At 38.3% G+C, this 24534-nt stretch overlaps 2 protein-coding genes across 2 annotated transcripts in view; both read right to left on the bottom strand.

Annotated features, from left to right (window-relative positions):
• Positions 1-8080: 8080 nt before the first annotated feature.
• Positions 8081-9220, bottom strand: LOC110103575 (LOB domain-containing protein 39). Its single transcript, XM_020832351.2, has 2 exons — positions 8927-9220; positions 8081-8857 (listed from the first exon to the last, which is right to left on the bottom strand). Exons 1-2 carry the CDS (start codon positions 9108-9110, stop codon positions 8451-8453), a joined length of 591 nt encoding a protein of 196 aa, XP_020688010.1. The 5' UTR covers positions 9111-9220; the 3' UTR covers positions 8081-8450.
• Positions 9221-15265: 6045 nt separating this feature from the next.
• Positions 15266-24534, bottom strand: part of LOC110103574 (queuosine salvage protein) — a 28388-nt gene continuing 19119 nt past the window's right edge. Inside the window, exons 6-7 of the mRNA XM_020832349.2 lie at positions 17211-17539; positions 15266-15496 (exon numbers count right to left, since the gene is read on the bottom strand). Of these exons, the coding sequence (XP_020688008.1) occupies positions 15404-15496; positions 17211-17539 (422 nt within the window). The 3' untranslated portion in view covers positions 15266-15403. The remainder of the gene's footprint in view (positions 15497-17210; positions 17540-24534) is intronic.

Genomic DNA, 24534 nt, shown 5'->3' on the forward strand with positions numbered 1-24534 from the left:
ACTCTGCTCCTCATCAGAATCATCACCCTCTTCAGGCGCCTCGTCTATATAGACGGTGAGAGCCCGAAGAGCGCGATCCTTGCATCTATGTCCTGGAACAAACTTCTCCTCACATCTGAAACAAAGGCCCTTGGCCCTCTTCTCCTGCATCTCCTCCTCAGTCAATTTCTTGAAGCTTCCTGCAGTTCTAATCACCCCACTCTTCTCCTTTCCATTCTCTCTAGGGATACTAGGGCTTGGCCCTTTTGGAGCCAAGTACGTGGTAGTTGTCCTGGTGGGACCTCCTGAGTGGTTGTTCCTCCAACTTCGAGCGTTGGTCTTCTGGTTCTCCACCAGCTGAGCCAACTCCATTGCCTCCCTCAGGTCTCTCGGTCTCATGACCTTCACAGCATCTCTAATTTCTGGCTTGAGCCCCTTCATGAAGTTTCCCCCCAACGTGCTGTTCGATAAGCCCTCCATGTCTCCCACCAGACTCTCAAATTTCTTTCTGTATTCCTCCACTGTTCCCTCCTGAGTGAGGGCATAGAACTGCTCGGAGATCTCCCATGGGCTGCCCCCCCTGAATCTCTCTCTGATGGCCTCCTTGAAATCCCTCCAAGTTCTCACCGGATCCCACTTATCCATGTATTTGAACCAGGCAAAAGCCGCCCCTTCCAAGCACATGCTAGCAGCCATCAATCTCTCCTCCTCCATAAGGCCATTCACTGCAAAATACCTTTCCACCTTGTGGATCCACTCATCCACATTTCCCTCTTCGAAGACAGGCATTTTCAGCTTCCTGGCTCTAGTGTCCATCCCATATGCTCTGTTCCCCCCATGGCCTCCTCTGTCCCAGGCAATGGGGTCTTCCCAAGTTCCTCTTTCTCCATATCGGGGCTCATCCTCCCTCCTCGGCCGCCGATAGCCATCTTCCCCTCGCGCTCCGCCATGGTGGTTATGGATCCCCCATGGTCGGTCCACTGGATCGGGCCTCCGACGACGCCAATCCTCCTCTCTGTCTTCCCTGAAGTCTCTTCTTCTATCATGCTCTTCCCTCCTGATGGACTCCCGAGGTGGCATCCTCCCGTTGCTGTTAAGCAATTCCACCTCCTCTTCCTCTTCTGGATTCACCTTCTCCTTACCCCTGCTTCCACTACCTTCTCCTCTGTCCTCCACTGGCACAGCCCTTGCTTGCCCTTCCAACAACTTCTTCATCATCTCCTCCAAAGCCATGAATTTCCCTTCCACATTCTCACTCAACGTCGCCATCTTCTCCTCCAGGTCCGCCTTAATTTGACCCACCTCGGTCTCCAAGACTTCTACACGTTTAGATGCCATGGGAACCAAAAGATGGTCTCCGGATCCCTTCCGAAAAGCAAAAATCTGCAGCGAGACAGTGGAAAACAGCCCCCCACCGTCCGGATCTTCGCTCTGATACCAATTTGATAGGAAACACTTGGATTTCCAAGTGTTTCTCACCAAAATCGGTTAGATCCAAGATGAAAACTGCTGTCCACAGCAGTAAAACAGCCAAAAACAGTAGAAAACAGGGGAAATCTGAGAGAAAAATGAAGAAACAACTTGTATTTTACTAGTAGGCGCAAGGAAAATAGCAAAGATACAAGGATCCTCTATTCGAGAGGAGGATCGCACTCTCCCAATCTCTAGATTTCGATCTAGAGCCCTCACTATCCAAGAAGACAAAGGAAATTCTCACAAAACATGACATAACCCTAATTCCTCTCTTTCTCCCTACTTAATGCATTCTAATTCAAAACAAAAGCAAAAGGACTACTCTACCCCTCCTTCTCCCTCCAAAAACACTTAGCTCATGTTTGAATTGCAAGTGGACCCCACTCCCTGGCTCCCTCTCTCTTCCGCCCGGCCCTGTGTCCGCCTTCGGTAGATTTGGACCGGCTGCGCCGGTCCAGGTGGAGCCGGTCCAAGCTGGACCGGCATAACAGAAAGCTTCTTTCCTTCCCCAAGAATCTCAACAATGTCATTCTCATCCCGAAGAAAATAGATATATTCGTATTTGAATGATGGAGTTCATCCTCTTATCTTATTATTAGACATCTTTAACTTGTTAATGTTGTATGAATATGTTCTTGAAACATTATTTTCAGGATATGACAGCCACATTCAACACTGCTACAACTAAAGGTGACAGTAACCTGGAGGACTACCCTGGGCAAGATCCTTCGCCGAGCTCGAAGGTCGACGTGCACGCAGGGCCGATCGAGAATGGAAGTCCTCTTATGCCTTACTTCATTGGACCAAATCCTCCACCTCACCGAGGGCAGGTTTCTCCTTGAGCCAGATGGACTTCTTGTTCTTTGCAATTTAGGATTCGTTTGGACAACTTTTTTATTGTTTTTTAAATCAATTTTTTAGTAAAAAAGATTTATTTTTGATACTAAAAAATTGCTTTAAGAAGCAACAAAAAAAGCAGTCCTAAACGAAGCCTTAATGCAAGACTCTGTGTCTCTGTATGATATGAACACGCAGAGCTGCTACTTTAATGCAGCCATTGCTGAAAAATTTACCTAGTTGCTGTGTTGTTTTGTTGCTTAGGTGCAGACTAAGACTAGTTTTTGTTGGTGGAAGTTTAAGCCTTTAATGGAATGCTTGAGTTGGTTTGTTGTTAAAAAAATCATAATCACTTATTTTGATTTATTAATGGTGGTCAGATTCATGATTTGTGGATTGACTTTTAGCTCTACAACATTAAGATCTTATGGTAAATCTTTGGGCGTCTCCAACCGAGCCGAACGTCATTCGTCTATCGCCTATTTACAGTTACTGCAAATCTCCACCCGAACACCAAGCAGAATGCGTTTAATGTTTTCTCTCCGCTGTCAGTTGTGCGACGCTAAATTGGGTTTGCACTATTCAAAATACGAAATTGGCTTTTGATTTGCTATTCGGTTGAACAGTTGTCGCTACTGCAAGTAGGAGAATGTGATTCGGTTGTAGATGATCTTAGAAGTGTAAATTAGGAGACATAAATGAAGATTTGAGTACCGGATGAAACTTCACTATAACTTTTCATCTTTGAACAGATGGATAATTTGAAAGAGTTATTCATTCATCTTTGGTAAATAAAAAATAAAAAAATATGATGGTGAAAATATTTACATAATTTTTTAAATAAAAAATATTAGTCTAAAAATGTGCATAATGAGAAGGATAAAGATGCATCAACTCATCTTTAATCGGATTTGTCCACTGTCTTTAGTAGGATTTAGGATAAATCCAGCCAAATGCAAATCGGTCCGCTGTAAATTCGACAAATCTGTAAATCTTGGATTTACCGATTTACATAATAAATACGGTAAATCCCTCTAAATCCTAATACCATTTATATTCGGATTTAACGCAACTTACAGTTTCGAAAGATCTTCAAAGATCTTCCCGCGGTGCCTGTGTCGCGATTTGTTGCCCGGGCTCTTTATCTCCATGGAGGAAGAGTTTAGGTCGTCGGATCTACGGGATCTGACAGGAGAAACATCGTCGAAGTAGGCGAAGAGGCAAAGTAGAATTAGCAATGAACTGCCATAGAAAAGGTAAAGCAAACCCAAGCAAACCTGCAGGCTGTGCGGCTATAGGAAGGTTATTTAGTTTAGCGACGTTGATTAAATTAATTAATAATGTAATATAATTAATAAATAATTAATAGTTTATATTAATTGATAATTAAATTAAATTCAATTATATTATTTATAATTGTTACTTAGTAATGGTAATTAAATTAATAATTAATAACTAACTCATAAATAATTATAATAAATAAAATATAATCAATTTTAAATCTCAAACTATTTTAAATTCTGTAATATGTAGACAAACAGCTTATCTGGTTTTTACAAGATTTAAAATTTGTCATACCAAACACTTTTAGGATTTAATAGCCTAGGATTTACTAAATCTAGATTTACAGGATTTAGTAAATCATACTAAAATTGAATCGAATCCTATACCAAACACCCCCTTAGGGTATGTTTGGAGAGAGATTATTACATGTGAAGTCCGGATAGGAGAATCGTTCGAATTTTGTAAGAATACGTAGTAAATACAGAGCAAATATATAATTTTATTTTTTGTTGTGTATTTGTTATGTACCCTCACTGAATCCGGACGGTTCTGCCATCCGGACTCCGAACATAATAATTTATCCTATTTGGGATAACTTTTTCATTATTTTACTTAGCTGGCAACAACCATAATTTTATTTGATTACAACTATTTGCTCACTATTTTTAAAATTTTTGTGGTGAAACACTGTTAAATTAAGCTTCATTTGGGATAGCTTTTGGTCATTAAATTTTTTTTTTTGCTAGTTTTTTTAAAAAAATTGTATTAAAAAATATTTTGGTAAGTAAAACTTCTTTATTTTAAAGTATTATAAATTATTATTTATCATAAAAAAAAAATTTTTTTTGACTTGTCTTCTTTGGACCTATCGAGTACGCTGATCAACACATTAAATGAACGCAGATAAATTTTATAAAAAGAATACAAATCTCATCAATGCTCTAAACCCACAAAGCTGTTCATGTCGGGCTCATCTGACCCGAAAAGCTGACCCGTTTTTGACCCATCATATGCGTGCTTAATCAATTTAGGGCTTCCAAAGCTTACTATTTTTCGAATCAAATTAACAATCTCTTATGTATTAACGGATTGCTAATTGAAATATGTTTGTAGAAAAATCATTTGAACCTTAATTCAAATGCAATTTTGGAAATGTTTCAATTGTATGCAAACCATCATCCCTACGCTCGGCACCGTAGACATGGTTGCACCGAATTCGCCTCCGGACGTAGAACTGTATCCGGCGTCCGCATAGAATAATTTCTCGTATAGGATTTAGGTCAAGCTCTGATTATCTGCAATGCTCAATAAATAAGTGGAAATTTTGTTTCGGGCTAACAATAAAGATATTAATTTTGTTGAGGAGAGATTGACAATCTTAAACCATCAATTTAGAACCAAATATTGGGATGCCAAAAGCACTTCATTAACAAAATACCCAAAACTAGGCCCAATCAAGATATCTCAGATGATTGGGAAATTATTTGGTCAGGTCATCGAACACAGTTTACGTTCGGTATTCACAGTACTGAGATCGGTACTGAGCAGTACCGAGCTCAGTATTGTTTGGTAAGTACCGAGTAGGAGGTGATGTGGCGCATTTTCATTGGGCTCCGAGTACGTCGGGTGACCTGACCCAATAATTTTCCCAGAAGATGAAAATTAGTGACAGATTTATGGGCTGTTAGGTTGGATGAAAAGTTAAGTGTAAATGATTTCAAAGGAAGGGATTTTATGACTTTTGGGGTTTGCTTTCTTCAAAAAGAAATGCAGAGTAAAATTTAAGTGAATTTGTAATTTATCATTTAGTTTTATCTTGATTTATTTGAAAAGATTTTGATTTGACATATTTTTAAATATATTACAAATTCACTATCATTGTCGCTGTTAGCCATTGTCATTCTTCACAGCTCGTCGCAGCTACTTTTTGTCACTGGACATTGTCGCCCACTGCCTGTAACTCACAATCACAACCATATTTTTGGGCTTTATACGCCACATTTTTCTTATTAAAGCTAAATAAAAAAATTACCTTCATTTATATTATACTTTTCCAAATAAATTCAAATATTTTAAATATATTACATTCTTTTTACATTTCATTTTATTTTACTCTATATTCTATTTTCAGACGTCATACGCTATTCAGAGATTAACTAAAATGTGCCACATTACCTCTTCATTGTACCGCAATTTGGTATATTTCAGTACTGCTCGGTACTGCGGCTCGGTATGACTGCGCATGATTCGCCTTTTAACGTAAAGTTATATCCGGCCTCCGCACAATATAATTTCGCCCTTTGTAGAGCTCCAATCATATGGGGTTAAATCAAAATATAGCAAATAAATTAATCGTTGAAATATTCATTTTTCATCATTGAACTAACTAAGTGGGCGGCCCCGAGCTCCAATCCCATAACTTCTTCAACCCTATTTGCTAATATTTTATATTATCATAGTCATCTATTTATCTTAAAATAATTTAAAAAAAAGAACATATTGGGCCCACAAAGTGGAATCCGCGTCACACAAACGATGGAAATAAATTGGAATAAGATTTAAGAATTTTATTTTAATGATGTTTATCCGAATTTTTATAATAAATTATTTTTGTTCACTCTCTCTTATCAATTTGTGAGTCGGATGCATGTAACTTAGACGTGGCACCAGCAAATTTGAGAGAGATGCATCTCTATCTTCATATGTTAGTTCGGAGCTTCGACCATCAACTAAGATAATAGATTAATTATTCTATGTGGAGGTCGAACACAGCTCTGCTTCAGGAGATGTCAGCGGTACCGAGCAGTATGAAGTAACGGCACAGATGGAAGGGGTGACATGGTACATTTTGATTAGTCTCAAGATGACGTTCGGCGTCCGCACAAAATATTTTTTCCTGAGGGAGAGTTGGGGGGGGGGAGAGCTGGGGGAAGAGAGAGAAAGAGAGATAATTAACAAGTAGTTAATACTTAATAATTTGAGAGAGAAAAAATTATTGGAAGCTAATGTTGGGAGAAATATAATTGAATCAAAATTTTTACTTGTGATTACAAGTTAAGTTTTAGTTAATTTTGACGTAATTTTTTAGTTTGTGAGCTAATTTGTGAGTTGATTTGAAATTGTAGAACTGAAATCAAATTCAAGTTTGAACTTACTGCTTATTTGAGATGGTCATAGCTTATGACAAAGGTGATAAAAAAAGCAATATTGAAAAAGTAATTTTTTTGAAAGTTACTGTAAAAAATAATTTTTTAGAATAAAAAATTTATGAAAATAACGATAAAATAATAGCCTAATAAAAATTGTGATTGAGTTTCAAAAAATAAATGAGTAACAAAATTGTCCCAAATTAAAGCACAAATTAGGAGTGATTTGAACTAGGCTAAAACTAATTTACACATTTAGATATATTTTTATCTTTTCTTAATATAGATGAAATTTAATATCATAATATGGACATTCTTATCTCTGATTGTTTCAAATAGAGCAGAATAAATTTAAAAAAAAAATTGCATATAAAATAAATAAGTTGGATTGGTTAAAAAAAAAAAGGCAACCGCAAGTGGTCGGTCCTCTAAACGATCTCCACCGTTCGTTTGCAAAGCGTTGGGCCCACAGCACCGCCTTTCTTTTGAGAAATTCAAAAAATTCAGTTATTTAGGTTCTTATTATTAATCATTTTGGATTAATTTATCAAGATTTTTTTTATTAAAAATATTATATTTAATTATGTAAATCTAATTTAAAAAATTAATAAATATAAAGATATGATTAAAAATAAAGATAAAAATATACATAATTTTTTTTGGGTTAAAAAATAGAGTTTCTACATTTTTGAGTGAAAAATGAGTTATTTGGTTGGACTTTGGAGATGGTTAAGGAGTTCATCTATGGATGCTTTTGCCTAGAAGATGCATGTTCAACTCTATCAGCTCGGAGAATAATCATTCCAAATTGAAAATATTTGTCAATTTGCAAATAAATTTTATGTCCAACTTTTTGGAGAAATAAAAGAATTGAAAATAGTTGTCAATTTGTAAAAAAGATTAATTGGAGCGTTTGGAAATTGAAGCGCTTCTAAATAAAAAATTTTCATAATCTCTTCAATTTTTTTTTATCAATGAATCAAATGCTGCCATTGAAAAATTTGCACATGAACTATATTATATTCCATGTTCTTTTTGTTTATCTGACTGCATGCGGATTGCTATTCAAGTAGCTCTTCATCAATTCGACCTTTGCAGGCAATAATCTCAATCATATAAAATAAAATAAACGATAGATATCAATAACACAGGATAATTGGAGATATTACAAATCCATAGTCGTCTGTCTGATTGATCTTTGATCCATTGAATCTCTCATTTCTCATTTCTCTACTGGTTTAATCTCTTCCCTCTCTATCTCGTAACCATGGCTTTGAATTCTAGCCACTTATTATGGCGCAGTTATCAATCTCAAAATTCCAATCAAGTTTGGATGGCTGATAACAATCCAATATCATTTCTCTTAAACCAAAGGGGTTTTGAAAGGATTATAAAGGAATTGATCACAATCATTTAGAATAGATTGGAAACAAATTAACTAAAAAAAGAAGGCCTGATCATCTCAATTTGTATTAAGACGTTCAAATCCAAAATTTGTCCATCAATCCCAATGGAGAAAATACATTAACCAAATTCCCTGAGAAAAATCATTTAGGGGCATGCAATTTGATCATGTGGGGTAACCGAGGCCCATGTTTCGGAGAAACAAAGAAACTCAATGGAAACCACACTTCTCATACGGAAAGAAAGAGGAGGGTAAATATCATTTAAAATAAAAAATAAAAAAGGCAGCCGCATTTTCTCACCGTGAAACGCACCCACCGACCCACATCAGACGAAGAGATTCAAAAGCCCCTGCTCACGATCAACAAACCCATCATCATCGCCGGTAGTACTAGAGTTCATCGATGGCGTACCTGGCCTCCATTTCGATGGCGTACCTGGCCTCCATTTCTCTTCCATCAGCGGCAACCTAAGATGAAGTTCCAGATCACAGTTCACCTGAGACCGGCGATCTCCAATCAAAGGGGTTTTCGGTCGCTTCTCATCGATTTCACCATCGTCAACTGCGCTGTCCTCCGCGAGGTCCGAGATCGGGCGGATCGTCCCGCCTCGCAAAACCGTCTCCACCGCCTCTTGACATAGGTTCCATCTCCGCATCCGTATGAGACCCACCGCTCCGTTTACCGGGTTGATAGTCCTCCCGCACGCTTCGAATAACAGAGATTGGAAAAGAGCTGATCGAACAGGACAAAATCGGTTAGAAATATGTTTCCAAGTGAGGGTTAGGTATTTGACGTCCTTACCCGGGCGATTTTGTTCAGGGACGGCGGAGATGAAGGCCATGAGACCTGCGCGGCCAAAGAACTTAGCAACAAAGACCGTGGCGTGGCCCTGTGCTTCCGGACTCTCGATCCATTGAAGGCACGGCCGTAGGATGCAGGATTCGCTGCATCCCTTGCGGAGAACTCGACAACCATTGCAGCTCATCTCCGATCGATCATCTATCTATGAAGAATACGTCGGGATTTTTTTATTGAAGATTTTTGCTAGTTTTGAATTGGCTTGGGGAGCAAGGAAGAGAGTGGATGGAGGAAGAAGATAGTCAGGAGCTGGCAATATATAAGAGGTGTACAAGGGTTAAATTAACCAAGGTTTGTGTTAAAGTAACTCTAGTCAGGTTTGAACTTTGGCTTGAGATAAGAAGTTCCAAGGTGATGGGATCGGGAAGAGAGCGGTTCCGTGTCTCCGCGACTGCTAATGGTGAAGTGGGGCCTACTGATCAGCAACTACTTTCGAATCAAAACCATAGTTACTGCTCACCACCGGTGACTTTAACTATGTTAAGACATATGTGGCCATTAGATTTAACAAAAAACATAAGGGCAATTTTTTTTTTTTAACATAAAGGTGAAGGTCGGGCGGAACTCCGGCGCCACTTGGAGTTCGGGCGGAACTCCGATGGTGGTCGTGAAGGAGCCTCCTCCTTCTCTTCTTCATTCACTTCTTGCCTCCTTGTTTAATTCAGACGTTGGTTGGTTGTTGGGTAAAGTCCGGCGGTGATTGAGGAGGAGCTTCTTCCTTCACTTACTTTTATTCATTCTCTTCTCTTCTTGGGTATCCTCTTAAGAGAAATGAGTAGCTATTTATAATTTTTTGATGATGGCATGACCAATAAATAGGAGGAAGATCAGGATTAAATTGTGAGTGATTTGAATGGAAGAATGATATTGAATCCCTTGATCGTAGACCGTTCGTCAGACATTTGAAGGTCTTAATGATATCAGAATTTGGCGATCTGGGTCTCGTTGGATTCATCTTGTCGAGCCGCTTGATTCGACTATAAGCATGCCATGTTTGGAAACCGTTTGGTAATTCAAATGTGCTTCGGGTCTTTGATTTGAATCATTTTGGACGCCCAGTTAGACTAGAAGTTTGTTGAAATCGGAGTTTAGATGGTCCCAAATTTAATTTTTGAAGCTTTCAACCTAATTTTGCCTTGAGATTTGTGCTTGATCAAGATAATTTTTTGTTGACATATCAATATTATATATATATATATATGTGTGTGTGTGTGTGTGTGTGTGTGTGTGTGTGTGTGTGTGTGATGAATTTTTTTTTCATATATTTATATATTTAATATCTACTTTTTTATTTATATTTCACTTTACTATAATTAAACTAAATTTTATGAATGAAAAATTTGTATTTTATTTTAAATAAATTAATATTAGTGATATTTATAGATGATTTAGAAATTTAAATATTATATAAGTAAAAATAAAATTTAAGTGTTAGATATATAAATATCTAAAAATTTTATGATATGAAAAAAATATTCCTTATATCAAAATTTATAAGAAATACTTTATAAGTTTTTTGCCCTTGTAAAATCTAAATTATCTTATCCAAACTTTAAGGAGTGGTTGCAAAATTTTAGCCTAATGGAGGAGAATAATTGTGTAAGAGAAGCCAACTTATGAGTCAACTTAAAATTGACTCGTTAATGAGCTCATGAGTCAAGATTATTGAGTCTTGAGCTTGAACTCAAGCTTATATCATAACTAATCTATCATCCGAGCTCAAGTTCAAGGTTAATCAGGCTCGACTAGTTAGCTCATGAGTTTACTCATTTGGGCATTAACTTGAATGTGTAACTCATATAATTTCCTATTCTTCTACAAATGTCATCGATCACATCAATGCTTTCACCTACGAGTTCCCATAATAATTTCTCTGATGGTATCCTGATGCCGTCTCCTAGAAATTCTCATTACGAATTCTCTCGTTAGGCTTATCATCAATAGACAAAACTTCGCACATTGTACGTTTAAAATTCTCTCGTATCAAATGAATTTGAAATACATTAAAAATGAATGTTAAATATTTTATAAATTATGATTATTAAAAATTATAATTAGTTAACAAATATATACATAAATAAAGAGAGACACATGCTCTACTCTACCTTATTATCATGAGACATATCTATAGTTATAGTAGAAGAACATTTCTATATTATATGTGGAGAGGCGCAACAAAAAGTCAAAAACTGAGCAATCATTGAATCCCATGACAGCAAGTTGAGAATCTCAGCCAAACTACTGAAAACTGGATAACCACTTAATGGGGTCAGACAGACCAATCTGGACCAATTATTGCTCCCCTTACCCTTTCCTCCATACAGCAAGCATCTCTCTCTCTCTAGAATTTTTATAAATATAATTAAAGACCCACCATTGCTTAGCTTGATTGGTGGGCGAGCACGGTTGGTAACCCCCAACCCGTGCTTGAATCATCTTTAGTGGGACCCAATTAAGTACGGGACAGAAGATTTACGAGGCGGTTGCCTTTTTAGGTCAGCCGAGAGATTAATTACACAGCCAATTGTCTCCTAAGCGGACGACAATTAGGGGTGTCAATATTTGACACAACCCGAAAACCTGACTCGAACCCGACACAAAAATTTCGAGTTCGGGTCAACCCGAACCCGAATCGGGTCAGGTTCAGGTTAAAGGTTTTGACCCGTTTGAAAAAACGGGTCGGGTCCGAGTTGACCCAGAAACCCGACATTGACCCGTACTGACACGGAAATCACGTCCAAGTCAGCTCAGTCGTCTGTGTCAATCGTCATCTCGCGTCGCTCAGCTCAGCCTCCGCGTGGACTGCGTCTTGTATCGTCAAATCGCATTAGCTCAGGCAGTCAAGCGTCTGCGTCGCGTCATCCCGTAGTCGAACGTCGCGTCGATCGGCCAATTTGTCGGACGCACTGACCCTGTGACCCGCTGCTCAACCGTCTCGCGACCCCGCTCTCCCTCCATTGAGTCGTCGAAGACGTTCCAGTCCAATCGACGAGACGAGCTCGACGCCGTCTTTTCTTCCTCCGTTCAACGGAGGCTCCCATTTACGCACCGGCTGCTGGTTAACCCGAACTCTTGCGGCTTCAACGGAGTTCCTCCCGTTATCGTGTCGGGCGGTCAACTGAAACCGAGGATCGGGTTAGATTGAATGTTTTGACCTATTTATAAAAACAGGTCAGGTTCGGATTGACCCGAATAGCATAGGTCAATATCGTGGTTCGACCCAAACCAACCGTGACCAAAATTGACACCTAACGACAAAGGTATATACCCCATTCACAATATATAATATATATATATATATTATATAATAATATGCAAATATAAAGAAAAAATATATTACTTTAATGATTTAAGAATAAGATATTAAGGTGGCAGGTAAACATGCATTATCTGATCATGAGGCAGGTTATGTTCAATGAAACCGTGGCAAAGAGAAGCAGTAGAGAATTTTCAATTGCAAGTGGAAGGCAAAGGGAAAGCACTTTCTACTTCTGAAGATAGCCTCAATCTTATTTTAGTCGTCTATTCGCCATCTTATAATATAAAATTAAAGCTTCAAAATAGTTTATAAGAAGCAAGCTAGTTGATGGTTGATGAGTTTCAAGACTCGTTAAGAATTATATATTATTATTTTTGCTATTTTATTTTTAGAAACTCAATTATATTTTTATTTGATTACTATTTTCTTATTACTTTTTTAAAACATTTATGATAAAATTTATTTTCTATAATTATAATAATAAAATTATTTTCTCTACAATAATTTAACCCTAAACTTTATAAAATGCTATAAATATTCCAAACAAGAGAAATTATTATATGCAGAGTTTTAACACAGCTTGCATCTAGACTGCAATCAAAATAGGTATATATATACAACCTTACATATAGTGTGTATATAATACACACACTATATAAAGATGACATGACCCTTTCTGACTGGTATAAAACACTGTTGTACTTCGAAAGTAGTAATTTCTCCCCAAACAAACCCTTCAAATTTTAAGCTTGTTTGATATAAAAAATTCAACGGATGAGTTAAATATACTTCTATTTAATATTTTTTGTATTATTTTGTGTATTCATTGATGTAGATGCATTGATAGATACCAGCATGTGAAAAAAAGCAAATATGCTAAATTAGATAATATGGCTCAGATAATATGGCTCGTTTCTAAGAGAGGAGAAATTATTTCATGCGGAGTCTAGATGGAACTTTTCAATCAGAGCCATACACGAGGTCCTGGTTGGATACCCATTGGGTACCCACGCTCTGCGCTAGCGGTCTTTGCCCACCCATGCCCACTTATGGTGACTTTCGAGATGTCATACCCACCCACGCCCACCCACTTTTCACGCTTCTTGAATGCATTCTGCCACGGATTAATGGCCTCAAGTTTTTTGTCATTTCTATAACTGCAAATTTTCAAGCCACGTATCAAAATTTATCGTGTTCACAATGCGATTCAATGTTACATACTACGTTGTAAGGATTACTGTAATATACTGCATGCATATGGTAATTAGTAATGTAAATTAATTTATCCTCTGATGTTGAGTACCCACCCATGCCCATTGGGTATGAGTGGGTACGTGAGTGGGTGTGGATATGAGTACCCAATGCAGGGCTCTGTTTTCAATCCGAACTGTAAGTGTACATACTATATGCACACAATTTGAATCAAACTATGTATAAAAATTGTACAAAATATCACAATGTGTACACTCCCAATTCAGACGAAATTGTCCAGACTCTGCACGAAATAATTTCTCCAAAGAGAGAGAGAAGGGGGACTAGAGAGAGAAATGGAACGTAGAGGAAGTACAGGCCTCTGTTTAAAAGCAAAATGCCATAAAAACAAATCGGACCAATAATTAAAGTTGTTTATGATATGGTATGGCAGAATAGTTCCAACTTTCAAGTGGGCTATCAGTGCTTGAATGGGATACTATTGCATACAGAGCATTCTACCAAATAGATTAAAGAGACCCGTTTGATATTCTCATTTATTTATAAAAATAATTATATAATTATATTTGAAAATAATTTTAAATTATTATGACTATTATAATTTCTTAAGAAAATAAAATAAATTTCATATAACAATCATATTTTAATAAATATAGTAATAAAAAAAAACTAATCACCAAAAGAATTTAAAAAAAAAAATCGCAGACATTTTTCCAACAACTAAAAAAAGGCTCGTCAGATCTATATATACCAGCTCATGCAAATGTGACAAATAATAAGACAAGTAAAAGGGTTGTCATATTATTATGAGCACTGCCCATCTCTTAAAAATAAAAAAATGATACAGAAACTGATAATTACTTCTAATTATGAATAACTTTATGATTTCGTTTGGGATAATTTTTTTACTATTTTTTACTTCGATTTCATTCGGGACGACTTTCTTACTGTTTCTTAAAGCAACTTTTTAGTATAAAAATTTTAATTTTTAAGATAGAAAGCTGTTCTAAGAAGCAATAAAAAAGCCGTCCCAAACGAAATCTTATTCATAAAGTGATAATCACTTCTAATTGTACTAGAAAATTGCTTTAAAAAAGCAATCCCAAACAAAATCTAAACCTATATAGATCAAGGGAAATTTTAAGATCATGCCTCTACAACTACAACTCTTTGGTTCCAAAAACTTCTAAAATCATCTCATCTTTTCTTTATTTTTGTTATCAACCTTTTCAGTGATTAAAAAAAGGGAAACAAAATTTACTTTTTTAAAAGGAAAAGAAGTTCACAAAGATGGAAATGCTCCACTAAGGTTGTGGACCAGACATACCTTTCAAACTGGGACACTGATGAAATGCAAATCCATTGATTCCAGATTACCTAATAAAATAAAAAACTTAATGCTTATATTAGCTTGTCATCAACAAAACTACTGAGACACAGCTCATCTTTGATCTGTTGGTTGAAAGTTTTGACTACCAACAAAGAGTTTGTTTGGGACGGCTTTCTTACTACTTCTTAAAGCATCTTTTTAGTAAAAAAATTAAAAATTTTTATAATAGAAAGCTGCTTTAAGAAGCAGTAAGAAAACCGTCCCAAACAAAACCTAAGCTTTGTTTGGGACGCCTTTTTATTGCTTCTTGAAGCAGCTTTTACTAAAAAGCTGCTTCAAGAAGCAATAAAAAAGGCGTCCCAAACGAAGCCTAAGAGATCTTGAGTTCGAAACTTACGTATGTGATGTGTGTGTGAGTTTAAATTAATTGGCTCAAATGTTTAAAAAAAAAAAGGGGGCAAAACAAAACTACTGAGTAGGGTTGGGCCAAGAAAGTAGCCAAGTGCTTGGCTTTCTGGCTAAGGATTTGCCAATCTGCCACAGCTACAGAACTAAAACAAAGATTAGTTTGAACTTCGTAAAATGGTGTTAACTGTTGAGGATGCTGCTTCAGATAAAGTCAATAGTAAATAGAAAGCGTACGGTGATGCTTCAGAGATGGATCCTTAACGCCAAAACACCAAAGCCAAAGATCTAATTCCAAACTCAAGACCTGCAACTCCAAAAAAATAAAAAAATTAAAGAAATAAATAAATAATCAGGGTCAATGGTATTATAATAAATTAAAAAACGATTATATTTCCCATTAAATTAAAATCTAATTTGTTAGAGAGAATCCATTCATACAACAAAGGTCCGGAATTAAAGACTTGTGATCTGTCTGAGAAGACTGTAGTTTTTTATAAAAATGATTATAAAGTTGGTGTAGGTAAATTTTCTTTTCTATCCAACATAATTTTTTTTTGAAAACATCAAAAAAATGGTGCCCAATATAAAAATTTGAGGGAGAAAATTTGACCTAGGATATTTGACTATTTTATGGTACTTTCTTGTTGAATATCCCTCATCTAACCATTCAATATTGTATTTATAGTACAATCAAGCTATATGTATAAACCCAAACAAAACCAAAAGTCAATACAAAATATCACAGCCTCTAAAAAGATCTAACCATATCTTTTTAAATCCCAATTAAATCTTTGCAAACAAGTGAGGATCTCAAAATAATAAAAAAAGTCTCAATAGAAGGAAATTTTGGGTCCATAAATCTAACAAAGTTGTGAACCTTACAGTATAACTTGTTATGATAATTGATAAAGAAATATTTGATATGGAATAGGATGGTTATATGCATCAAGAACATGTAGGAGTATCAAGAAGTTGATCCTACGTAAATAAAGAAACCTAGTTTTGGAATGAGGAGAAATAAAATAAGATCATTTAGGCATAAAAACTTGCTTCTAAAATAAAGTAAGCTAGATGTTTTTGAGAGGAAAATAACTGACAAAATAAAAATAAAAATTCTTGATGATTTATATGGTAAAAGGTATGAAAGAAAGATTTAGAACATCCATAAACTTGGAAAAAAATTAGATGGATTATACATGGACTTCAATTAAAGATGAAAAAGGTTATCTTAAGAAATTATTAGAAGGTTGCTTCAAGAAAGAAATTGGGTTAAAAAAGAAAGAAAGAAAGAAAGAAAGAAAGAAATTGGGTTAAGAGTAGGGGTGTCAATTTCGGGTCACGGGTCGGGTTCGGGTCGAACTCGGAACTGACCGACACTATTCGAGTCAACCCGAATCCGACCCGTTTTTTCAAACGGGTTGATTTTTTGGACCCAAACTTGACCCGCTTCGGGTCCAGCTCAACCTGAAACGACCCAAATGACCCATGACCGACCAAAAAATGCTGGTTTTTGGGCCAAGAAATGAGTCAATCTCCGATTTTCGGGTCAAAAATGGGTTTTCGAGTCAAAAGGATTTTCGGGTCGAAAACGGGTCAATTTCGGGTTATTGAGTGAACCAGAACCCGACCCGATATTTGAAACGGGTTGATTTGCTGAACTCGAATCCGACCCATTTCGGGTCCGGGTTGACCTAAACCGAAATTTTCGGATCGGATTCGAGTCGGGTTTTCGGGGGTCGTGTCAATTATTGACACCCCTAGTTAGTTAAGAGTGTAATTAAAAACATGAAATTGAGTAAACTTTGAAGAAGATGAACAAGGTTTTAACGTGCTATATCAGTTCCAAGATTCGAATTCAGGGCAAACTGGTACTAGGTAGGTATGCTGATCTTGTCCCAAAATTTACAGGCAAACTCAGCACATGAAGCAGCTAAAATAAAGCATATATAAAAGATAAAATCAAGATTGGCTTCGAATTACAAATTAATGAAGAAAGAAAAAAATACGTAGGAGTTTACCTGCTTCCCATACTTTGATTTTAAGAGCTCTCTCATCTTTTCAACAGCATAAATCGAACATGCACGAATCTCAACTTCCTCCTCAGTACCGGAACCAATTTCACTATTAGAATCAACAGAGGTTGATAAAGACAAACTGTATTTTAGAATACCAAGTTGCCTGAGTACGGCAGGAACAATATAATCAGCGAAGATCGTTATGGAACTTATATCATGGAAGCCACCAAATCCTTTTCCCTTAAAAGCATTCCATAAGTCGGCCACAAAAATCTGTGCTCTCTTGTTAAAGAAGACCTGGTGACCCTTGTATAAGGAATGATCCCGAAAACCTTCAGGAAAAGTAAGTCAGCTGAAAATTAACTCTATGCAAGAACAACATATAAAATGATGCAGTAAAGTTGGATAGGACATGGGGAAATAGTATAACAAAATGTGTTTCTATTAGAATTGACGAGGGAAAAGACTTAATTTTAGTATACAAATTTATCCCTATTTATAGATCTATACAAGATATCTTAATAAAGAAATAAATAATTATAGAATCATGCATAATTGCTATAATATAATCCTTCATAAATTAGCCGCCTAAATACAGAAGGAGATCAGCATGATCTAGGTGAGCCTCCCACAAAATCTCATCCTAGCCGTGTGATCAAAATGCCAAGTGAACGGCAAGGATTTAATAGATGAACCTCCCACGGATTCTCATCCTAGCCGTGGGATCAAAATGCTAAGGGACGGCTGGGTTTTAACACTCCCCTCAAAATGGGGAATACATATCCATCATTCCCAGCTTGGTGATCAATCTCAGAAAGGTAGAGTTATCAAATCCCTTATAGGAGGGGGTGATTTAGGAGGGAATTTATTCTGGGAAGGGTTGTTTAGTAATTATGCTTTTATTTATATTATCTAAATAGGAGGAAAATTATTAGGGTTAGGGTTATGTATGTTTTTTATGAATTTAGGAGTTCTCTAGGTTTGCTTGGGTTGTAGCCGCCGGCTAGTGATTAGGAGAGCCTGATCTTCCTCTCGAATTGAAGATCCATTATATCTTGTTTGTTTTCTTTCACTTTTCATCTATTATTAAGTTTCTCTATTGATTTGCCAAGAAATTTCTTCAAATTTATGCTTGACCTTGCTGAAATTCCCAATTTCAGCTACTATTTTGATGATTAATGCACTCGTTCCCTAACAAATTAGCAACATAACGCTTTCTTGGGCGGAAAAACAAGTTTTCTTCACTGTTTTTGTGATTGGAACCTAGATCCAATTAATGGCAGTAAAGAAGATGGATGTGTTTGAGTGCGACATGAAACAACTCAAGGTTGGAGTAGAGGAAAAGCATTCAGAGTAGAGGGAAAACTCTCGACCATCGAGAACCACTTTGGGAACTTTGAAGAGAATGAAAAAGATGGTTGAGATGTAATCGAAGGCATCACCGGCGACTCCTAGGGTGGAACCACGAGGAAAAGAGATCCAGGAGGATGGCGATGAATTGGAGAGTGTTTTCCATCATGGACTGCCATGTCGAGCCCCGTTGGTGGGTGTATTAGGTTATTCCGAAGGGAGGATAGCAAGGAGGAAGGAAGCCGACCTTTTTGGGAGATTACCCGGGCATGGGAAGAGGTGTAATGGAGAAGGGCAAGGTTGTCGGGAGCCATGGGGTAAAAATCAACTAAGAGAGAAAGGGAGAGAATCACACCACCACTACAGTGATGGAAGTAACAGGGGAAGAAACATTTGGGGTATGGATGCGAGGTCAAGGAAGCTAAAGATGTCAGTTTTTTAAGGAGATGATGCTTAGGATTGGGTGTGCTGGGTGGAACGCTACTTTGCCATCAGTAGGCTGATTGAAGGAGAGAAACTCATGGCGACGGGTCTATGTTTGGAAGGGAAAGCCCTAGGCTGGTTCCAATGGAGGGAGGCGAGGTATCCGATCTACTCATGGGGAGAATTTAAGGAGAGCTTGTTGGAACGTTTCCAAGCCATCCGGGAAGGGGACCTCCACGAGCAATTCTTTGCCCTAACTCAGGAAGGGACAATTATGGAGTAACATGAGAAGTTTGAGTTGCTATCAGGGAGATTGAGGGAAATCTTTGAGGAAGGATTGGAACAAAATTTCATGAAGGGGATTAGGGAGGACATACGGGTAGAAATAGGGTATTGAGGCCTAGGGCGATGAGAGAGACAAAGCTGGCTCATAGGGTGGAATATAAGGAAAATGCCAACATAAGCAACACCATGGGAGAGGCCTATCGGAGTACCCCCACAACTTTAGCTCCCAAAACCTAAACAATATCTTTCTAGGGAGAAACTACTAGGGAGAAGAGCGGTGGAGTTCGCCCCGGGGGGGGGGGGGGACTTCAAGAGACTCAGAGAAGCAGAGGTACAGGAGAAGCGGGAATAGGGAAGATGGAAGCATGTAGAGGGGTGTGTAAGAGAGTAGTCTTGATCATACAGGGGATCTAGGTGAGGGAGGATTTTCTCTCATTGGAGCTAGGAAGCACTGACGTCATCTTGTGGATGAGATGACTGCAGACCTTGGGGGATACCAAGGTGAGTTGGGCGCTGTTGACCATGAAGCTGATGGTGGAAGGGAGAAGGATGGTGATAAAAGGAGATGCAGGACTCTGCAAAGTCATGTTGTCACTAAAAACTATGGTACAAGCCATACATGAGGGAGGAGGATTTCTAGTGGAGCTACAAAGTTTGGAGGAGATTAGAGGGGAGGAAGGGGGGACATCCCTCTTTTAGTTTAGCCAGTTATATAGATGTTCCATTAGATTTTCAACCACATCAGGGATTGCTACAATAGAGGAGACGGGGGGGGGGGGGGGGGGGGGGGGGGGGGGGGGGGGGGGGGGGGGGGGGGGGGGGGGTGAGGTATCACCAATCAGTGTCAGGCCTTACTGTTACCCTCAAATCCAGAAGAATAAGATTGAGAAGTTGATCTGAGAGATGGAAAAGGCAGGGATCATCAGGCCGAGTGCGAGCCATTTTTCTAGCCCAATTCTACTAGTTAAAAAGGAGGATGGAAGTTGGCGATTTTGTGTGGACTGCCGGACATTGAATAAGGAGTTTGTGCCAGACAAGTTTCATATTCCTAAGATAGATGAGCTACTACATGAACTTTATGGAGATGCAATATTCACAAAGGTGAACCTGAAGTTCGAATATCATCAGATCCGGATGGAAGAGGAAGATGTTCCGAAGACAGCTTTAGGACACACGAAGGACACTATGAATTCTTACTGATGCCGTTTGGTCTCACCAATGCTCCTGCTACTTTGTAGTCCCTCATGAACAAGGTGTTTCGACCTTATCTTAGGAAGTTCGTTATGGCTTTCTTTGATGACATCTTGGTGTATAGCAAGTCCAGTGAGGAGCATTTAGAGCATCTTAGGGTGGTCTTAGAGGTGTTATAGGAGCATCAGGTGAGGGCCAATCTGAAGTGTTGTTTTGCACAAGCGACATGGAGTACTTGAGGCATGTGGTATCACAGAAAGGGGTGGCCACTGATAAGGCCAAGATTGAGGCAATGTTGAAGTGGCCTCTACCTAGAAACTTGAGGGAGCTAAGGGATTTCTTAGGATTGACAGGGTACTACAGGAGGTTCGTGAAGGGATAAAACACCATTACTTGGCCTTTGACAGAGTAGCTGAAGGACACTTCTTGTGGGGAGAGACAACTACTCAGGCCTTTGAGAGATTGAAAATTGCCATAACCACAGTTCTGGTCCTGACACTACCTGTTTTCCGCCAGATGTTCATGGTAGAGACTGATGCCTCAGAATATAGGTTGGGTGCTCATGTAAAATCACAGACCCATAGCATACTTCAGCTAGGTGTTGACAACCAGATTCAATCTGAAGCCAGTCAATGAGAGGGAATTGATGACCATTGTATTGGCTATTCAGAAGTGGTGATCATACTTGCTGGGCCAATATTTCATCGTCAGGACCGACCAGCGGAACTTGAAGTATTTACTAGAGTAGATAATGGTGAGTTGGTGACTGAGAAGCATCAGAGGTGGTAGTCCAAGTTGTTGGGATATGATTTTGAAATCCAGTATAGGATAGGCTGGAAAAAAAGGCGGTGGATAAGCTCCATAATATAGCCATTTCGATACCGCTGATATTGGTTTTTTTGGGGGGGTGGGGGGGAGGGAAGTATGGAAGAATGTGAGCAGGATAATGAACTGAGAAGGATCAGAGAGGATCTACTGAAGGATAAGAGTAGCCATTATTCAGTAGATGGGGAAATACTTCTATACCAAGGGGAGGTTTGTGCTTCCACAAACCTTAATTAATATTTTGCACTTGCTACAAGAGTTCCACAGAAGCGTTGTTGGGGGTCACTCAGGCGTACAAAAGACATACAAGAGATTGGCTGTTGAATTATATTGAAAGGGGATGCACAAAGATATAGAGGAGATGGTGGCCAAGTGTGAGGTTTGCCAGAGGAACAACTATATGGCTATGGCTCCAAGGGGGCTACTACAACCTTTGATACTTCTAGGCAGAGTGTGTGAAGAGGTCTCTATGGATTTTATAGATGGGCTACCCCGATCGGAGGAGTTTATAGTTATTCTAGTGGTGGTAGACAGGCTAAACAAATATGCTCATTTCATTCTTCTACGACATACTTACATGGCAATAACAGAGACGTTGGCTTTTATTAGAGAGGTGATCAAATTACACAGGATAGCAAAGTCTATAGTGTCCAATCGAGACAAGATATTCTTCAGTTACTTTTGGAGGGAGTTATTCAAGTTATAGGGGACTGTGCTGAAGAGGAACACCGCTTACCACCCTCAAATAGATGGCCAGAGGAGGTGGCCAATAAAAGCTTGGAAACATATATGTGATGCTTTGCTTCAGAGACACCTCAGTTATGGGCTAAGTGGATGGCGTGAGCAGAGTACTGGTATAACACTTCATACCATTCGGAGTCCAAGATGACTCCTTTTACAGTGTTGTACAACAGGAATCGCCTCACTTGGTGTACTTTGGAAAGAGTAGCACATTAGTCTTTCAGTGGCGTAGTACCTGGAAGAGCGGGATAGGATACTAGATGAATTGAAAAGACATCAGTAGAGAGCTACGTTGATTATGAAAAGGCAGGCAAATGAGCATAGGAACGATTCAATTTGAGGTAGGAGATAGGGTGTTTTTGAAGCTTCGTCCCTACAAATAGAGAATCATGGCTAGTAGGAGGAATGAGAAGCTGGCCCTAGGGTCCTTTTGAGATGGTGGAGAGGATCGAAGCAGTAGCGTATCGACCAATGTACCTCTGACCATGACCATACATCCGGTATACCACGTCTCACAATTGAGGAGAGCTATAAGAAATCACACCTCAACTGTAGAGTTACCAGCGACGTTGACAGAGGATTTGGAGGTGATTTTGGAACCATTGGAGTTGGTAGGAGTACGATAGGGCGAGGGAGGAAGTAAAGAAGTGCTGATTAGGTGAGAAAATCAACTGGAGTATGAGGCTACTTGGGAGCCGTATGAGAGGATGAAGCACCAGTTTTCATAAAAGGTGATTATGTGGGAGGGGTATTGTTAGACTGGTCCAGCCGTCCCAGCACCAGGGCCGGTTCCTGGTTTATTCCAGGTGGACCAAGAAAACTGCCGCCCCCTTGAGGGGCCTGTGGATTGGTAACAAATTCAAATATGAAGGGGCAGTTTATGAGAGAATTTATTCTGAGAATGTTTGTTTAGTAATTATGCTTTTATTTGTGTTCTCTAAATATGAGGGAAATGTTAGGTTATTTATGTTTTTGATGAATTTATGAGTTCTCTATGTTTACTTGGGCTCTAGCCGCCGGCTAGAGATTACGAAAGTCGGATCTTCAACTTGAATTGAAGATCCATTATATCTTACTTGTTTCTTCCACTTTTCATATATTATTACATTTCCCTATTGATTTGCCAAAGAATTTTTTTCAAATTTCTGCTTATTCTTTCTGAAATTTTCAATAGCGAAAGCTTGATTCTGCCTAATAACAGAGCACGATAGGGGTAAGTGTGCCAAGTCAACTAGCAAATTGGCTTGAACTCAACTCATTGATGAGCTCGTGAGTCGAGCATATTAAGCCACAAGATCAAACTCAACCACAAGATCAAACTCAAAAAAATCAAATTATAACTCATATACTATACAAGCTTAAAGAGACTCAAGATGTTGAATCAAAAGGCAATTTAAATAAATCGTAAATCATTAGTTTTTCCGACACCAATTTATGTTAAATCTCAATTCCCAAACATCTCTTCTCATACAAATACCACTAGCTAGCCACAACGAGCACCCATCGAAATTTTCTTGTGCACCTTCAACAAACTCTTGCCGTCACTTTCTTATCATTAATGCCCTCTCCAACAAGCTCTAGTAGTAACTTCGTCTTCTGAAATGAGCTTCAATGATGACTTCTCCTTCCCCAACTAACTCCAATAGTGATACACTTGCAATAAGCTCAAGCCACGACTTTGCCTTCTCCAATGAGTTTATTAATGACTTCATCTTCTCTAGCGAGCTCCTAATGCAACTTTGCCCTCTCCAACGAGCTACTATTACGACTTCCTTGCTTCTTTTTGACAAGGGTTTCAGAAATTTGGGGGCCAACTTGAGGTCACGAGTCGAGCTCGAGCTTTATGAAGATACAAATACCTAAGCTCTTAGTTAACATATGAGCTCAAGCTCAAGGACCTACCTTGAGAGAGGCAAATCAAGCTCGAGATCACTATGACTTGAACTCAACTCGACTCATTTACACCCCAGCCTCAAGATTGCCAAATGGCAACAAACGTGATATTTCATAGCCTTTGAATCTCAAGGGTAGTGACCAAAGCAATACGGCCTATCTTCAACTGTTGCAATAAAAGGATGAAGCAAGGGAGGCCAATGAAGTTAGGAAAAAAGGAAGCCAGGGGTTGGAGGAGAGGAGAGGAAAAGATGATTTAGGAGATAATTTCATGAATTTTATTGTTTGATTAGGGCCTATATATATAAGCAATTAAAATAGCAGATAAAATATAAACAAAATTCATAAAAGGGGAAAAATCTATCTACAAATAACTATATAACATCAAATTTAAAAGAAAAAAAAAACAACAATCTTTATCCTAATCCAACCCCAAGGTTGGTCGGTCAAGACTTATCCTAGTTAGCCAGCACTCCATGTGTTGTCCTGGTTATTTCCAATCACTAATCCAATGCTCAGGGAAATGATCTCCCTCAATATTATGTATCGATAATGATTTGATCGTTCCTATGTACTTTTGGAAATGCCTTATTCGACTTGATCAAAGAACCATCGCCAT

Source organism: Dendrobium catenatum, unplaced genomic scaffold, assembly GCF_001605985.2.
Source record: "Dendrobium catenatum unplaced genomic scaffold, ASM160598v2 original_scaffold_254917, whole genome shotgun sequence".
NCBI classification, from domain to species: Eukaryota; Viridiplantae; Streptophyta; class Magnoliopsida; order Asparagales; family Orchidaceae; genus Dendrobium; species Dendrobium catenatum.

Bases quoted from the DNA above. Each gene is read 5' to 3' on its own strand.
- LOC110103575 (XM_020832351.2), bottom strand. From the start codon at position 9,110: ATGAGCTGCAATGGTTGTCGAGTTCTCCGCAAGGGATGCAGCGAATCC. The intron at 8,858-8,926 runs GTAAGGACGTCA...CTGTTCGATCAG, and splicing joins CCCTGAACAAAATCGCCCGG to CTCTTTTCCAATCTCTGTTA.